The sequence below is a fragment of the Taudactylus pleione genome, unplaced genomic scaffold (assembly GCF_031769625.1).
Source record: "Taudactylus pleione unplaced genomic scaffold, aTauple2 ptg000977l, whole genome shotgun sequence".
Taxonomy (NCBI): domain Eukaryota; kingdom Metazoa; phylum Chordata; class Amphibia; order Anura; family Myobatrachidae; genus Taudactylus; species Taudactylus pleione.
In genome coordinates, this window is record NW_028285378.1 from 6,967,555 (window position 1) to 6,983,419 (window position 15,865).

The 15,865-nt window shown below is 51.0% G+C and overlaps 1 protein-coding gene across 1 annotated transcript in view; it reads left to right on the forward strand.

Annotated features, from left to right (window-relative positions):
* Positions 1–15,865, forward strand: part of WDR75 (WD repeat domain 75) — a 292,493-nt gene that overhangs the window by 215,076 nt on the left and 61,552 nt on the right. Inside the window, exon 15 of the mRNA XM_088460739.1 lies at positions 3,839–3,933. Coding sequence (XP_088316865.1) covers positions 3,839–3,933 — 95 coding nt within the window. The remainder of the gene's footprint in view (positions 1–3,838; positions 3,934–15,865) is intronic.

Consider the following 15,865-nt stretch of genomic DNA (forward strand, 5'->3'; position numbering starts at 1 on the left):
CTACGCCAGCTGCAACACCAGTAACAGGGCTGGTGATTCCGGCGGGTCACTGCAGAGCTTTTTACCGGTGATGCAACCGGACGCACGAAGATGTCAGATGAGGCAATTCCATGTTTACGGGAAACCACTCAGGGCAGTCCTTCCTTCCGGCGGGAGGTGGTTTCAGTCCTCCCTGAGCTAGCTGCTGCAGTCAGGGCCTGGGAGCCTCTGCACCCTCACTAAACCGCTGGGGCCTTATCGTCCGACGCTGGAGATTGGCAGGAGACTCTTCTGGTGCCATGAGGCCAGCGTACCCAGCTGGTTGACTCAGCTTAGGGGAGGTAGGCATTCCCTCGGCAGCTCCGACCCAGACGCAGTCCCTGCAAAGGGTTTCGTGCACCTGAGTTGGTTTGCCTACCGTCATGTAATGAGACGCTCACGGTCCACTATCGGTGCGCTGCTGTAGCTGTTGGTCTCAGGAGCGTTTGGGTCAGTCTCCCTGTATACTTCTTCCTTGGATAAGGTATATAGTGCTCTATATCCTACCATTCCTTGTGTTTGTGTAGTTGATTTAGAGTCTTTTGTAATTATATTACATATGCATTGCATGTGACTATTTGCTAGCTGCTAAATTGATACTGTCCTTTATTTCTGACTGTCAATTATAACTATCACGGTTTTTCTTTGGGCACTTGACATTCACTAAGTATTTGTGAAGGCTATCACAGAACATTGCTTATATTGTCTTTGTTTTGAACATGTCAAAAGATAAAGGGAAACAGCAGTGGGAGGCCCCTGTGCATGTATGGCCTGTTTGTTCCCTGAGGACGTAAAGGATGGTTTGTGTGTTATCTGTTATAAAGAGCCACCTCACCAGTCCAGTTTACCTGTCCTTGGACAACAGTCATCTTGGGTATCTCTTTGTCCCAGATAATGAAGCAGTTTGTGGATCATATGGCTATTCCCACAATGCCTCCTTGGATGGGGTGTCCACAGTATGCCATTTTGCACCTTCTATGCATCCTTCTTGAAGGATGGTTATGGCCATTCTAGTCAGAGTATGGCACAATCTAATGTTGAAAGTAGACCGGTAGTTACTAAGGCTCCAGAGCGCAAATTATCTTTTTATCAGTCTACTCAACATATGGATTCAGACGCATCATCAGAGGAATCGGATGATGCTCAGGGTCCCTCTCCAGGGTCTTGCTCGGGTGGAGGTGGACCTTCCGTATACAGTGGAATATCTAGGATTGGTTTAACCGCCCTCACCAAAGAGGGAACTTCTTTGGAGAGGGCGGATAAATCAATCCTAGATATTCTGGATGATGAACCAGCTCATAGTAAGAAGGCTCCAGTGTTTAAACACCACCGGAAGGTGGCCAAAACGGATTTTCCTATATCTGAGCAGCTCATTGAACAGTTGTATAAAGCAGCCACGTGTTTTTTGTTCACATTTTTCTTAGGTTCTATGCCTTTGATACTTTTGCCTCTCAAGATGCTTCCTTTGGACGATGAGTTCTCCTTTATGCTCAGGAGTGTCCCTCATCCTAGGGGAACTGCTTTAGGACATCCCCATGGTATCCCTGTGGATTCCTATGGACCCTGAAGAAGAAAATCCGAGTTATGGTAGACACCTTGATAACTCCCTTTTATTTGAGGTCCATAGGGACCCTGACACACCTGGCTGCATGGGTAATTTTTTATTTTGGTCACGGATTCCCTAATCTTGTATAAGAGTGTTTCTGGTGTACAATTGCTCTTCCTTCTCCTCTTTCCTTCTCCTGCCTTGAGGCTTGTTAACAAAACTGAAGGCCTGTGGCTAGGGGCGGGGTATATATGGTGGAGGACCCGAGGCATCCTAGGAGCTGAAGCTTTAACTGTTTGGTGCCTGGACTTCTCCAACAACATTATCCACATGGTATCCCTGTGGACCCTATGGACCTTGAAGAAAAGGAGTTATCAAGGTAAGTCTACCATATTTTTTGCTCCGTTTTTTTTTTTGGTGGTTTCTGGTTTGTAAGCTCACCCTTGGTTTAGGGCTACTTTTGAAGTTGTACTGCAGACCACGATTTATAGATGGGAGTAGCAACAAATACAGATGTCATCTCTCAACTACCATAACTATGCCATTCAGCGCAATACGTCTGGCGTCGCGCCAACAGCCCCTCATGGCGTGTCTGGTCCCGTGAGACTGATAGTGCCGGACATCCTTTTTTATGCTGAGAATGCGTCTAAATTGCGATGCTCTAAGACGCACCAGAGGACTGTGCTGATTAATTTATTTGATATGTGACACTTGTATATGTGTGTGTAACTGAGACTGAAAATGGATCTTGGTGTGGAAAAAAGCTGCAGCCGCGCATTGTTGCACTTCACATGATGATTGAGAGACTAAGGGCCAGTTTAGAAAATGTGAGTTTAGCAGTAAAACTCACACTGATACATTGATCGAGTTGTATTTTTAATACAGGAAACACCTGGATGAGAGTTTAAATATTGAGTTTTTTGAGACTGAAAACATGAAGTTTGCATGTTCTGTGACTTTATTGAATTGGCTGAGTTTAAAAATGTGGGAGTTTTCTCTCTCAGTTTCTAAACTCTCACCCTATTACATTTGGCATTTCCGGTAAAAAAAACTTAAACACCAGGCACGCCAAGAGGGACTGTTTGGCGTGACTGCAGCAAAGACGAGTGAGGACACACATGTATGTCCTTCCTCGTCTATCCTTACTGCGTTAGGACTCGTGTTACAGGGGCACATGAGAGCTGCCAGTTCCCGAGCTTATTCGCCATGCAAATAAGACGCACAAACAGACTTTGCTGATAAAAATGATATGCTGCACGTTCATGTTCTTTGTGCGACCAATTCTGTAATATTACCACAATAGAAAGTGGTGTGGAAAACAGTCGCTGACACTGTAACGCAGCATTCATATGCAGATTCAGCTGCAGTCACACAACATATACACACAGCATATTTTAATCAGCAAAGTCTTCTTGTGCATCTTATTCACAGCACAGTGTGAATAAGATGCATTTGCAGCTAATAAGATTCACAAAATACGCTCGGCATAAGTAAGCTCACACAGGACTAGGGGCCTGATTCAGAGCTGAACGGTCTGACCAGAGCGCTCGCTCTGAATCAGGGCCCTCCTACCTTTTTTTGGAGCGTCCTCATGGACGCTCGCATAGCTGTGGGTTAAGACCATCGCGACCATCGGGCTTGCGACGGAGACCCTGCGGTAGGGTCTCGCTGCCGCAAGCCCTGGAGTGATTTTGGCTCTATCAGAGCCAAAATCACTCCCACTGACATCACTAGTGATGTCAGTGGGGCTGGCTTCAGATGGTAGGCGTTCCCATGGGAACGCCTCCGTCTGGCAGACACGCCCCTGGCACGCCCACCAAAGGGGGCGTGCTGTCAATCAACATCGACAGCACGCCCCCTTTGGTGCGAGACCCTGAGCGATGGAGAGCCCGTCGCTTTCCGGGTCTCGCGCATGCGCGCGACGGAGCTCCCTCCGTCGTGCGCATGCGTAGTGGGGGACAGCAACCCGCTTGCGAGCGTACTGCCGCTCACGAGCGGGTCTGAATGAACCCCTAGGTTCCACTAGAAGGCAGTCGCTTTAAGGGTTTAAAGCGACTGCAGCAACAACGACTGAGGACACATCTTTACTCTTAAATATGTATTAGTCCAATATGTGCCAGTTCCTATGGTCCCCTCGAGCATCCCAAGGTCCAGTGTTCCCCAGGAGGAATCAATTAAATGGATTTAACAGTAAGTACACAAATCCTGTTTTTCTTATTTAAAATAACAGCACAACAATCATGGTGTCAAAACATTTTTTTTTTCTTTTTGTAGGAGTCTGTGCTTTGGAAAAATGAGTTCCTCCAAATATTTTCTTGCTTCAACTGACAATGGATTCATAATTTGCTGGGACCTACTCACTTGTGCATGTATGTGTTTATTTTAGCCTTTTTTTCCTTATACAAACACTGTTTAAATGAGTTGGGTATGGATTGACGGTGGTCGGTATGCTGCTGGTCAGAATACTGACAGTGGCATCCTGACAGTCAGAATCCCAACACCCATAGGTAAATATACTAGCACTAACCCTAACCCTCCCTCCCCGGTGCCTAAACCTAACCCCCCCCCCCCCCATCAGAGTGCCTAAGCCTAACCTCCCCCTCCCCGCACCCTATACACTCCCTCCCCAGTGCCAAAACCTAACCCTCCCCCCTAGCACCTAACCCCAACCCTTAAACCTAGCTGCCGATACTTTTACCTTCAGGATGCCGGCGGTCGGGATACTGGTGCCGGGATCCTGAGTCTGTTGGGATTTTGGTGCCGGTATTTAGACCGTCAGGATCCCATACGCCGGGATACTGACTACATCCCGTTTTATATAGATAAGTTTGTTATCATTGTATTTAGTCAGTAAACACTATGCAGTTGTAAAGTTGACATGATACAGATCTGAGCTATAATTTTGCCTCAAAACCATTGTGGAACACAGGGGTGTTTTAATTAAAGGATAAAAAGTACATTGGACCCAACCTTTACCTAACTATAAAGCTAGGTACACACTGGAGTGATGTTGGGACGATATACCTTTTCGTAACGACATATCGCCTACATCGCTCAGTGTGTATGCATGATTGCCGCGGTCGCTAGCGACGGTCACCAGGTTTCATATGCTGCACATCAAACCTAGCAATATTGCTAGCGGCCAATGGATTAACTATGACGTAACGGTGATAGTTACGCCATTCATTAAAGCCGTCCCATGTGGACATTCAATCTTTACTGACGGGCATTCGTTCTGATGTCGGAACGGATGCCTGACGCTCCAGTGTGTACCTAGCTTTAGAGGCCCCCTAAAACAGCTTATATCTCAGGCACAGGGTATCTTAAGAAGAAACATCTTGTTTCACAGAGAGCATACTCTAAAAAAGTTATTCTTAAATGTGGAGGTCTGTGTCCCATTAAAAATAGAAGCAAAAATTCTAAGAACAATGTGAATTTAACATTATCTAAAGTCTTAAATCTGAATCTGTCCTAATCATTATCTCACATATCTAAGATTAACCTAAGACTGTCCTAGTTGATAGATAATTTTAAAGCTTGAGTTAGGTTTATTTTGATTTCGCTTTATCTTTTCAGCCCTCATGATCTTGATGCACTGTACTTTTGTCTTTGCTAAAAGCTCAATAACTTCTTAAGGCAATGCTTCTTTGAAAACCATTCCATGGAATTGTGATATGAAAAATTGCTCACACACACTGAAAAAGGGCAGTAAACAGTTGGTCCAACTAGTTGGGGAAATCAGACCTGATTAATTGTGGCCAACTAATCGTTCTAGAGTAGAGAACTTTGCCCCCAACTGAACGATAAGTAGGCGGACACTGGGCGGTAGTGTCCGTCTACTTCACCGCCGGCTGTGCTGCCCCTGTCAGCCCGGGATCCCTGTCACTGGCAGCAGCTGAGAGGGAGGAGAGGATCAGATCGATGAACATCGATGTGTGTGTATATATATATATATATATATATATATATATATATATATATACATACATACATGTATATATGTGTGTGTGTATGTGTATATATATATATATATATATATATATATATAATATTTTTTTTTTCCAACTTCAGGGTCCATAGGCTCCACAGGGAGACCTTGTGGTATAGGTGATGATGGGAGTCATCCGGGCACCATGCAGTTAATTTTTCTTCCCAGGATGCACTGGGTCCCTCTCCTATACCCCGGGGCAGAGGCACCTCAGTTTCGTTGGGTGCCCGGCCGGAGTCGAGTCACTGACGCGCAGGTGGGCTGTTAACACAGCCCCTGAAGATATTTAATTTCAAAAGTTGATTTCTTTAGAATAGCGGCAGCGAGGAAAGTCCAGGGGGTGTCTGCGCTCTCACTCCGTCACCCCGCCAGCGCCGAGATGCCGGTACCGATCTGGGGATCTCGGCGGGCCTCTGGTGTCTTGGCTAGCAGGGACCCAGGAAGATCCCTGGACTACGGCCGGACGCTACAGGGACGCAGGACACAGGTAAGCGGCGCATGACCATGGTGGTGCGTGCCGAGTCGCAGTCTTTTTTCCCCCAGGGCTGGGGATGACAGCAAGTGGGCCCAGGCACAGAGTCCTGCGCCCCCATGAGGCCACCAAGGACATTGGGCTGGAGTTCTGCGGAACGCTCCAGAGTCCCAGGGGTTAAACGTTGGCCAGGGGAGGCAGCATTCCCAGTCTAACAGCCGGCTTCTCCCCACTGCACAGCGCGCCTTTCCACCACGGTCTGGCTGGGCTGTGGCAGCTTCCCTCCTCAGGTTTCGCCCCCTCAGAGATCTCCGGTGGCCATTATCTCCTGGCTGTATGTCGCAGATCGCAGTAGGCGGTGCGTAGCCTGGGTCCTCCTACATACCTCTCCTCCTGGACGGTGGGTAGTCTATGTAGCACTTTTGTCCTAGCTAACACTAAGTCTGCATAGTTGTGCACAGTAAGTGCGATTTAGTGCAGGTTATTTTTCTGCATTGTATGTGACTGTATGCTAGTGCTGTTTGTCTGAGTTTCACTTTCTGAACTGTCAGCCATTTTACTTTACTTGTGCCTGCTCTTTCTCTCTGAAGCCCTAACACAGGTGTTGGCAGGGTACACCCTCACAGTCTGATATTTCTGTGTTAAGGGTCACATACAGTATATTGGTATCTTCTTCACTATGTTTGGCACTGAGTGTGATATGCCTAATTTGACTCCCGCCCAGCTGTCCTGTAAAAAATGTACAGCGGATTTAGGGGTGGGAGACATGGTACTGGAGGGATTATGTTTGAGGTGCTATGCTCCCCCAGGTCCCTCTACAGTCCCTGCCACTCCTCAGGAACCTCCATGGGTGTGTTTTGCAAAAGCACGGCCATTGCGGGACGTTTAGCTGTCCCTCCTGTGTTTACCCCCCTGGGGTTCACACAGCAGCAGCTTATGCCCTCTCAAAGCTTGCTTCAGGCGGCTGAACCCATGCAGGTGCTTACTCCCCAGTGGGTTAATAGTATACAGTACTCACTGCATTGCAAAATGTCGCAGAAGTGCGACAGCAGGAGGCCCCTCAGGGCAGACTGGCTAAAAGATTTTTGCTGTCGTCCCAATCTACTCTGTATGATGATAACGAGGTCTCATCTGAAGATGGGGCACTCCCGGATGACTCAGACTCAAGGGAAAGGGAAGTCCAAGATATATATTCCGGGTCTGATACAAGCTGTCTTGGTCATAGAGGAGGACGATCCTCCAGCACCTAAGTCCAGACATGCCCTTTTCAAGCCTGTAAAGGTGACCTCGGCCATATATCCTTTGTCCGACCAGCTGGTGGACCATCTAGAGGTGTCATGGAAAAATCCTGGGAAGTGTTACCAGCCGCAGAAGCGTCTGGCCCATGCTTAACCCTTCCATGAGAACTAGCTTTCAAAATGGGAAACTTAACCGACTGTGGATTCCCACGTCACGCGTTTGGTTTAAAGCGCCACTCTCCCTATGCCTTCCACTTCATCACTGAAGGATGCCACAGATAGGAAGGTGGAGGTTTGCCTGAAGTCCATTTATTCCCTTTCAGGTGCCACATGCAGACCAGCTATGGCTATCTGCTGGGTGGCTCGGGCTATGGAATACTAGGCAAATGCCTTGGAGGGGTCCTTGTCTTCAGATGCAACAGGGAGCAGTTGAATCTGGTGGACAGCTTGTGAGATTCCGCTCCTTATATAAATGAAGTGGCCTTGGATGTCAGCTTAGTGAATGCCAGGATTTCTACGGTGGCAATTGCAGCTCGCCGCTCCCTGTGGCTTCGCTCTTCTAGGGCTGATGCGGACTCCAAGAAGGGCTTGGAGTGTTTACCCTATAATGGTAAGGTCCTGTTCGGTCCTGATTTGGGAAAACTTGTGAATACACTGGCAGCCGATAAGTCAGCTTGCCTGCCTTCTGCTCCCTATGGGTCTCGGACTTTGTCCTTTTGGACCTATCGAGCCCCAGGCAAGATTAGAACCCAGTCCTTTTCTAGGCCGTCAACCACCAAGGAAACTACCAAGCCTTAAAAACAAGCTTGGCGTGTGAGACGTCCAGCTGCCAGGCCTCCCCCTGGGGGATCCCAGGGTGGGAGGCCGACTTCTTCAATTCGCTCAGCGGTGGTGTCTGACAACTACAGACACCTGGGTGAGAGAAGTGGTCTCTCGGGGGTACGCCCTCTCCTTCCGCAGATGGCCTCCCCATCAGTTCTTCTGCACAGCTCTACTGTCGAACAAGGACAAGGCCTTGGCTATTCAAAGGGCAGTACAATCCATGCTTAAGGCAGGGGTCATTGTACCGGTCCCATTATCCCAGAGAGGAATGGGTTATTATTCCAGCCTTTTTCTAGTTAAAAAAACGTACGGATCCCGGCCGACCTATCCTCAGTCTCAAGTCCCTGAACAAGTTCCTCAGGGTACCTCAGTTCAGGATGGAGACGCTACGTTCCATTATACTGGTTATGGAACCTTGGGATTTTATGGTGTCTCTGGATATTCAGGACGCATACCTGCATATTTCGATTGCTTCGGCTCACCAGCTTTTTCTCAGGTTTGCTGTGTCACAACAGCATTTCCAGTTTCAGGCCCTGTTGTTTGGCCTCTTTACTGCACCTCGGGTGTTTACAAAAATTATGGCGGTAATGGCAGCCCATCTGCGGTTACAGGGGGTCCGCCTGTTACCATACCTGGACGACCTCTTGCTGTTGACAGGGTCTCCAGAGGTTCTTCACAACTACCTACAGCTGACAATATATGTACTGCAGATGCTCGGGTGGTTGATCAATTGGAAGAAGTCCTCCCTGATCCCATCTCAAAGGATGCTCCATCTGGGAACTCTGTTACATTCCCAACAGCAGAGGATTTTTCTGACCACAGTCAAATCTCCTACTTTGCAGAACCGAGTGTGCAGATGCCTCCACAGTCGCCAAGTGCCCATACACTCAGCCATGCAATTACTGGGATCCATGGTGTCGACGTTCGTCATGGAGAAATATGCAGTTTCTTTCCCGGCCTCTGCAGAAATTGATCCTCTCCAGGTGGGACGGATTACCACATCGGATAAGGACACAAACAATGTACTCTCTCCAAAGATATGGCTATCTCTAACTTGGTGGCTGCAGTCAGCCCACCTCACCAAGAGGTGCCCATTCTGGATCGGGTCCTTCTGACAACGGACGCCAGTCTCCAGGGTTGGGGCGCAGTGACGGGTCCTCCTAGGGATGGTGGACAGCAGAGGAGTCTGCTCTTCCAATCAACATATTGGAACTTCATGCAGTCTTCAGTGCCCTACATCAAGCCAGACTCATTCTTCACGGAAAACCCGTGCAAGTTCAGTCAGACAAAGCCACGACTGTGACTTACATAAACCATCAAGGAGGGACTCTTAAGTCCGGCAGCTATGTCAGAGGTGTCACGCATCCTGACACGGGCGGAAGGCTGCCATATCGGCAGCGTTCATTCCGGTAATTATTAGGTAGCTATTGTGCCAGTGTACGTGCTTTTGTGGTTCAGGTAAATTAGGAAGCGACAGTTTTTAAACTATTACCTCATGAATGTGCCATTATACAGATAGGACTTTTCAACTTGTTGCGTAGCCGCAATAGGTGTCTCTAGCAGGGGGTGTAAGTACTGTGGCTTCATTTGGGAGCACAAACATGGCTGCCTGTATTACAACTCTGATAGCAAAATAAGCGCTGCTTCGGGCAATGAGGGACTTGGGGAGGACTATGCATGAGGTGCTGACCCAGAGGGGCAGAAGCTAGAGCATGTGCTCCCCGAGACTGCACCTCCGATCTCCACCCCAGTACAGGCGGCACTTCCGATCCTCCAACAGCACTGGCAGCACCTACACAATCAACCCCCCATTCCAAATGGCACCTCCGATATCCCCCCACCCTCGTACATGCACTTTCAGCACCTGCACCCCAGGCAAGAAGTGCAAGCGGTACCTCCGATCCCTGTCCCCACTACCTCTTTTTATACCCCTGCCCCCTCCTATCCTCTGTGTCCCTGCTCCCACTACCACCTCCTCTGTGTACCCCTCTGTCCTGTGTCCCTGCCTCATTGATGCCCCTTCCCCACTGCTACCCCCTCTATACCCCTGCACCCCCTCTCCTCTCTGCTCCTGCCCTCACAACCCTCTATACTGCTGCACCCCCCTCTCCTCTGTATACCTGTTGCCTCTTTGGCCCCCTATCTGACCCATGGGAGCGCCTGACCCTATTTGAAGCCTGTCCTGCTGCTGTACATAGAGGTAGGAAAGTGTGCACAACGTGATCTCTCTCTCTCCTCTACACCTGTGCATCCTCCTTTCCTCTGTACCCCTGCTCACCCCTCTCTTCTGTGCCCCTGCCTAATCTATGACCCTTCCTCACCACTACCTCCTCTATACCCCTGCCACCCCCTCTTCTCTGTGCTCCTGCCCCCACAACCCTTTATACTGCTGCACCACCCTCTCCCCTGTGTCCCTGTCAACTCCATGGCCCCCTGTCTTCTGTGCCCCTGCCCCCACTACCTTCTCTATCCCCCTGCACTCCCCCTCTCCTATATGCCCCTGTCACTTCTATGCCCCTCTTCTTTGCCCCCGCCTCCTCTATTATCTCCCTCTACTCTGTGAATCCTTCCCCCACTGCCTTCTCTCTACCTCTGTGCCCCCTTCCCCCACTGCCTTCTCTCTACCCCTGCACCCCCTCTACTCTGTGCTCCTGTTGCCTCTATGGCCCCGTCTTCTGTGCCTCTGCCCCCACTACTTCCTCTATACCCCTGCCGCCCCCCCTTTTTCTCTGTCCATACCCCCCTCTCTTCTGTGTCCCTGCCCTACCGCCACTACCGCCTCTGTGTGCCCTCTCTCCTGTGCCCCTGCCTCTTCTAGGCCCCTTCCCCCACTACCTCCACTATACTCCCTCTCCTCTGTGCCCCTGCCTCCTCTATAGCCCCTCTCCTCTGTGCCCCTGTACCCACAACCTCATCTGTACCCCTGCACACCTCTCCTCTGTGCCCCGCCTGCTCTATTATCTCCCTCTTCTCTGTGCCCTGCTGCCACTACCTCCTTTATACCCTTGCACCCCCCTCTCCTCTGTGCCCCTGCCTAATCTGTGCTGTCTCTCCTCTGTGCCCCTGCTCCCACTATATTATCTATACCCCTGCACACCTGTCCTCTTTGCCCCTGCCCCCGACTGCTCTATTATCTCCCTCTCCTCTGTGCCCCTTCCCCAACTCCCCCTCTATACCCCTGCAGCCCCTCTACACTGTGCCCTGCCTCATCTATGGCCCCCTCTCTACTGTGCCTCTGCTCCCACTTCCTCTTATATACCACCGCACCCCCTCTCCTCTGTGCCCCTGCCCCCAATACCTCTATACGCTGGCATCCCCCATTCTTCTGTGCCCCTGACCCCACTACCCCCTGCACCACCTGTCCACTCTGCCCTTCCTCATATATGGCCCCCTCTCCTCTGTGCCCCTGCTTCCACTGCCTCATATATACCGCCACACCCCCCCCTCTCCTCTGTGCTCCTGCTCCCACTACCTCTTGTATACCGTAGCAGCCCCCTCATCTCTGTGCCCCTGCACTACCTCTCCTCTGTGCCACTGCCTCTTCTATAGCACCCTCTCCTCTGTGCCCCTGCCCCCATTACCTCCTCTATATGCCAGCACCCCCTACTTCTGTACTCCTGCCCCCTCTATACCCCTACACCCATGCTCCTCTGTGCCCCTGCCCCAATACCTCCTCTATACCCATGCACCCCCCTCTCCTCTGTTCCCCCACTACCTCCTCTATACGCCAGCACCCCCTTCTTCAGTGCCCCTGCCCCCACTACCCTCTCTATACCCCTGCACCTCTCTTCTTTGCCCATGTGCCTCTTCTGTGCCCCTGTTCCCACTACCTCTTATATACCGCCGCACCCCCTCTCCTCTATACCCCTACACCCCCTCTCATCTATGCTCCTTCTCCCACTACCTCTTATATACCGCCGCACCCCCCTCTCCTCTGTGCCCCTGCCTCATCTATGCCCCCTTTGTGCACTCGGCCCCCAATACCTCCACTATACCCCTGCACACCCCCCTATAATTTTTGCCCACTACCCCCTCTATACCCCTACACACCCCTCTCCTCTGTGCCCCTCCCCCCCATTAGCTACTCTATACCCCTGCAAACCCCCTCCACGTCTCGCGACGTCATCGCCCCGCCCCCTCGAGGGAGCAAATAAGAAATCCTGAAGTAAAGACGCTGGAAATCCTAGTGGGCGGTGGCCATGCAAAAGATCTGACACAGTCTGCCGCCCACAAGGTGAAGAGGACAAGAAGCCCTGGGGAGTTGGCAGCGGTACACAAGAGCTAATTGGCTGCCCCCCCCAGACGAAGACACCAGAAGCCCTGGCGGGTTGGTGCCCGCCAGGCGACCATGAAAAAGAGCTGAGACAGGCTGTCGCCTACTAGGCGAAGACGCCGAAGCCCTGGTAGGTCGGTGCCCACCAGGCGAAGATGCCAGAAGTCCAAGTGGGTGGCGGCCATGCAAAAAAGCTGACACAGGCTGCCACCCACTAGGCGAAGACGCAGAAGCCCTGGCGGGTTGGCGCCCACCAGACAAAAATGTTGAAACCCTGGCGGGTTGGCTCCCGCCGGGCGCAGATGCCCGAAGCCCTATTGGGCAGCAGCCACGAAAAAGAGCTGATACAGGCTGCCACCCACTAGGTGAAGACGCCGAAGCCCTGGCGGGTTGGCGCCCGGCAGGCGATGATACAAATGCCCTAGCGGGTTGGCGCCCGCCAAGTGAAAACGCTGAAGCCCTGGCAAGTTGGCACCCGTCTGGCGAAGATGCCAAAGTCCTGGGGTGGCGGCGGTCATGAAAAAGAGTTTAAAGGCTGCCGCCCCCCAGGTGAAGGTGTAGATTAAATTTTATTTAAAAAAATGGTGTCTGTTAATTTTAATATTTCTTTTACTACAGGTACCAGTGGGTCCAAAATTCCCCGCTTGCTGGTACTTGTGGTTTTCCAAGTACCAGCATACGGCGGAGGCTTGCTGGGACCTATAGTTCACCTGCAAAAGAAAATAGTCTTTAAAATGCACCGCACATTACACAATGAACCCGGCATCCACCGCCCAGGGGTGCCGGCGATAGCCCCGGGCTATCAACCTGGGCCTGGGGTGCCCTGGATAGGGGGACCCCTTTATTGGGGTCGTCGTCCCCAGCACCCCATGGATCCCCGGCCTGGGCTGACTAGCGGTCAGGGTTAATGCTGCGGCTGGGGGCCCAATGAAAGGGCTCCACTGGCTGTGGCATTAGGCCCCCCCGGTAAAAAGTCTGATGTTGGTTCTGGGATATACAGGGGGACCCTACTAATTTTTCCCCCTGTATTTCCAGAACCAGGACCGGATCAGAGCCCAGTACTGGTTGTGCAAAGTACCGGGGACCCCTACGTCGTTTGTCCCCCTTATTTTGGCAACCAGAACTGGCCGTTAAAAGCCCAGTGCTGGTTGTGCTCAGGGGTGCTGGGGATAGCCCCGGACTATCAGTTTAGGCCTGGGGTGCCTTGGAGATGGGGACCCTTTTATTGAGGGGGGGACGGGACATCTCCCTAGGGATCCCCAGCCTTGGCTGACTAGCAGTCAGGGTTAATGCTTCGGCTGGGGCACCCAGTGAAAGGGCTCCCCTGGATGTGGCATTAGCCCCCTGCTAGAAGAAGTCTGGTGCTGGTTTTGAAGACTACAGGGGGACCATACTCAATTTTTCACCCTATATTTCCAGAACCAGGACCGGATCAGAGCCCAGTGCTGGTTGCGCAAAGTACGGGGGACCCCTATGTCGTTTGTTCCCCATATTTTGGCAACCAGGGCTGGTTCTGACTAACCCGGTGCTGGTTATTCTTAAGTACAGGGGACCCCTATGTCATTTGTCCCCTGTATCCTAAGGACACAGTTGTGCCCTTATATTAAGGCAGCATCTAAAAACCTGCAATTCTCCCTTAGAGCATTCCGGAGGGTGGGACATGGTGTTTAAGGGGCTACTCCTCAAAAGGTATTGGAGGTACCGAGCTTTAATTTGACACGGGTGGGTAGCTGGTTGCTGCATGCCAAATTTCAGGACATACACATAAAAATGAGGATTTGGGAGTAATCTAAAGTTCCACCTGTCACTTTTTTCTGACATTCTCAATTAGGACCACTTTTCTGCAGTTCTCTATGGGTTTTTTTGGGGGGGAAGGCATAACTCAGGGTAGGGGGTGAATTTAGACTTGGGGTTTGTTTTATTAGGTAGCTATTGTTCCAAGGTACATGCTTTTGGGGTTCAGGTAAGTTAGAAAGTTACAGTTTTTAAACTATTACCACAAGAATGCGCCATTGAATAAATAGGAAATTTCAACTTGTTGCGCAGCCGCAGTAGGAACCTCCAGCAGGTGTACTCACTGTGGCTTCACTTGGGTGCACAAAGATGGGCGTCGTTTGCGGGCTTTAGCGGAGGTGGGCTTGGTGGAAGGAAGTTGGCGTTAGCTGCAGCGGGACCTGGGGGAAAGGTGCAGGGGCAGCGGGCATTAGCTGCAGCCAGGACCCGGGGGACAGTAGTGGACGGTAGGGCAGGCGTTAGGACCCGGGCTCGGATCTTGAAGATCTGTGATACATGCTTCTGTGTTTAATTTAAAAAAAAAACTGGTGTGGCCCCGCCCCCAGAAAACAACTAACACTGGGCTTTGGAGACCCAGTACTGGTTGTGCTAAATACAGGGGACAAATGATGTAGCCCTTTCCTGGCCCCCCAGCCGAAGCATCACCCCTGACCACTAGTCAGCCCAGGCCAAGGATCCCTGGGGAGCTGGGGACCCCCCCAATAAAGGCGTCCCCCTACCCAGGGCAACCCCGGCTCATGCTAATAGCCCGGGGCTAGCCCCGTCACCCCTGGAGAGGTGGGTGCCGGGTTGATTGTGTAAAGTGTGGTGCAAGTAAAGAGTTAAAATATTGGCTTTTGCTGTGGAACTACAGTTCTCAGCAAGCCTCCCCCGCATGCTGGTACTTGGAGAACCACAAGTATCAGCATGCGGGGCATTATGGGCCTGCTGGTACCTGTAGCTCTACAGCAAAAGCAATATTTAAAAAACAACACACACACCGTAGAAAAGTAACATTTTATTAAAACATACATGCACACACTATCTCAACTCACCTAGTATCCCTGGATCCAATCTGTCCTCTTCTCCAAGTAGATAATCCTATGGAGTACCTGTCATAAAAAAAATCCATACTCATGTCCTCCAGTGCATGGATCTGTCCTCTTCATGCAATCCAGGGTCTTGGCAAAAAAAACGGAAACACGCGGACCCTCGTACATTAGTAGTGTTCTTAGAGAACACTACTATTCGAATGACAGCTCCGCCCGGGATTTCAGTTCAGATATCTCGGTGCGGAGCACTCATTGGCTGAGAGAGGGGAGCCTCCTGCCTCTCAGCCAATGATCTGTTCTAACCATTGACTACAATGGTAAGAACCGAGTGTGCCTTTTCAAAAATGGCGCCACAGTGCCATTTTTGAAATTCAAAGATGGCCGCCGCGAGCCAATCACAACGTCATCGCCCTGCCCCCTCGGCTGGCTTATATACAGCCAGCGCGAGTTGCCGTCCAGTCAGTAGTCGGCCGGGGAGCTGGAGAGAAGACCAGCTGAAGCATGAAGACTCTGCGGAAGCCCTGGATGGGCGCCGGCCAGGAAAAAGAGCTTAAAGGATTCCGCCCTCCAGGTGATGACGCCGTAGAAGTTCTGGGGGAAGCGGCAGACATGTAAAAGAGCTTAAAGTCTGCTGCCCCCCAAGAGAAGGTGCGGCAAAATAAAATACTTTAAAAAACGGTGTG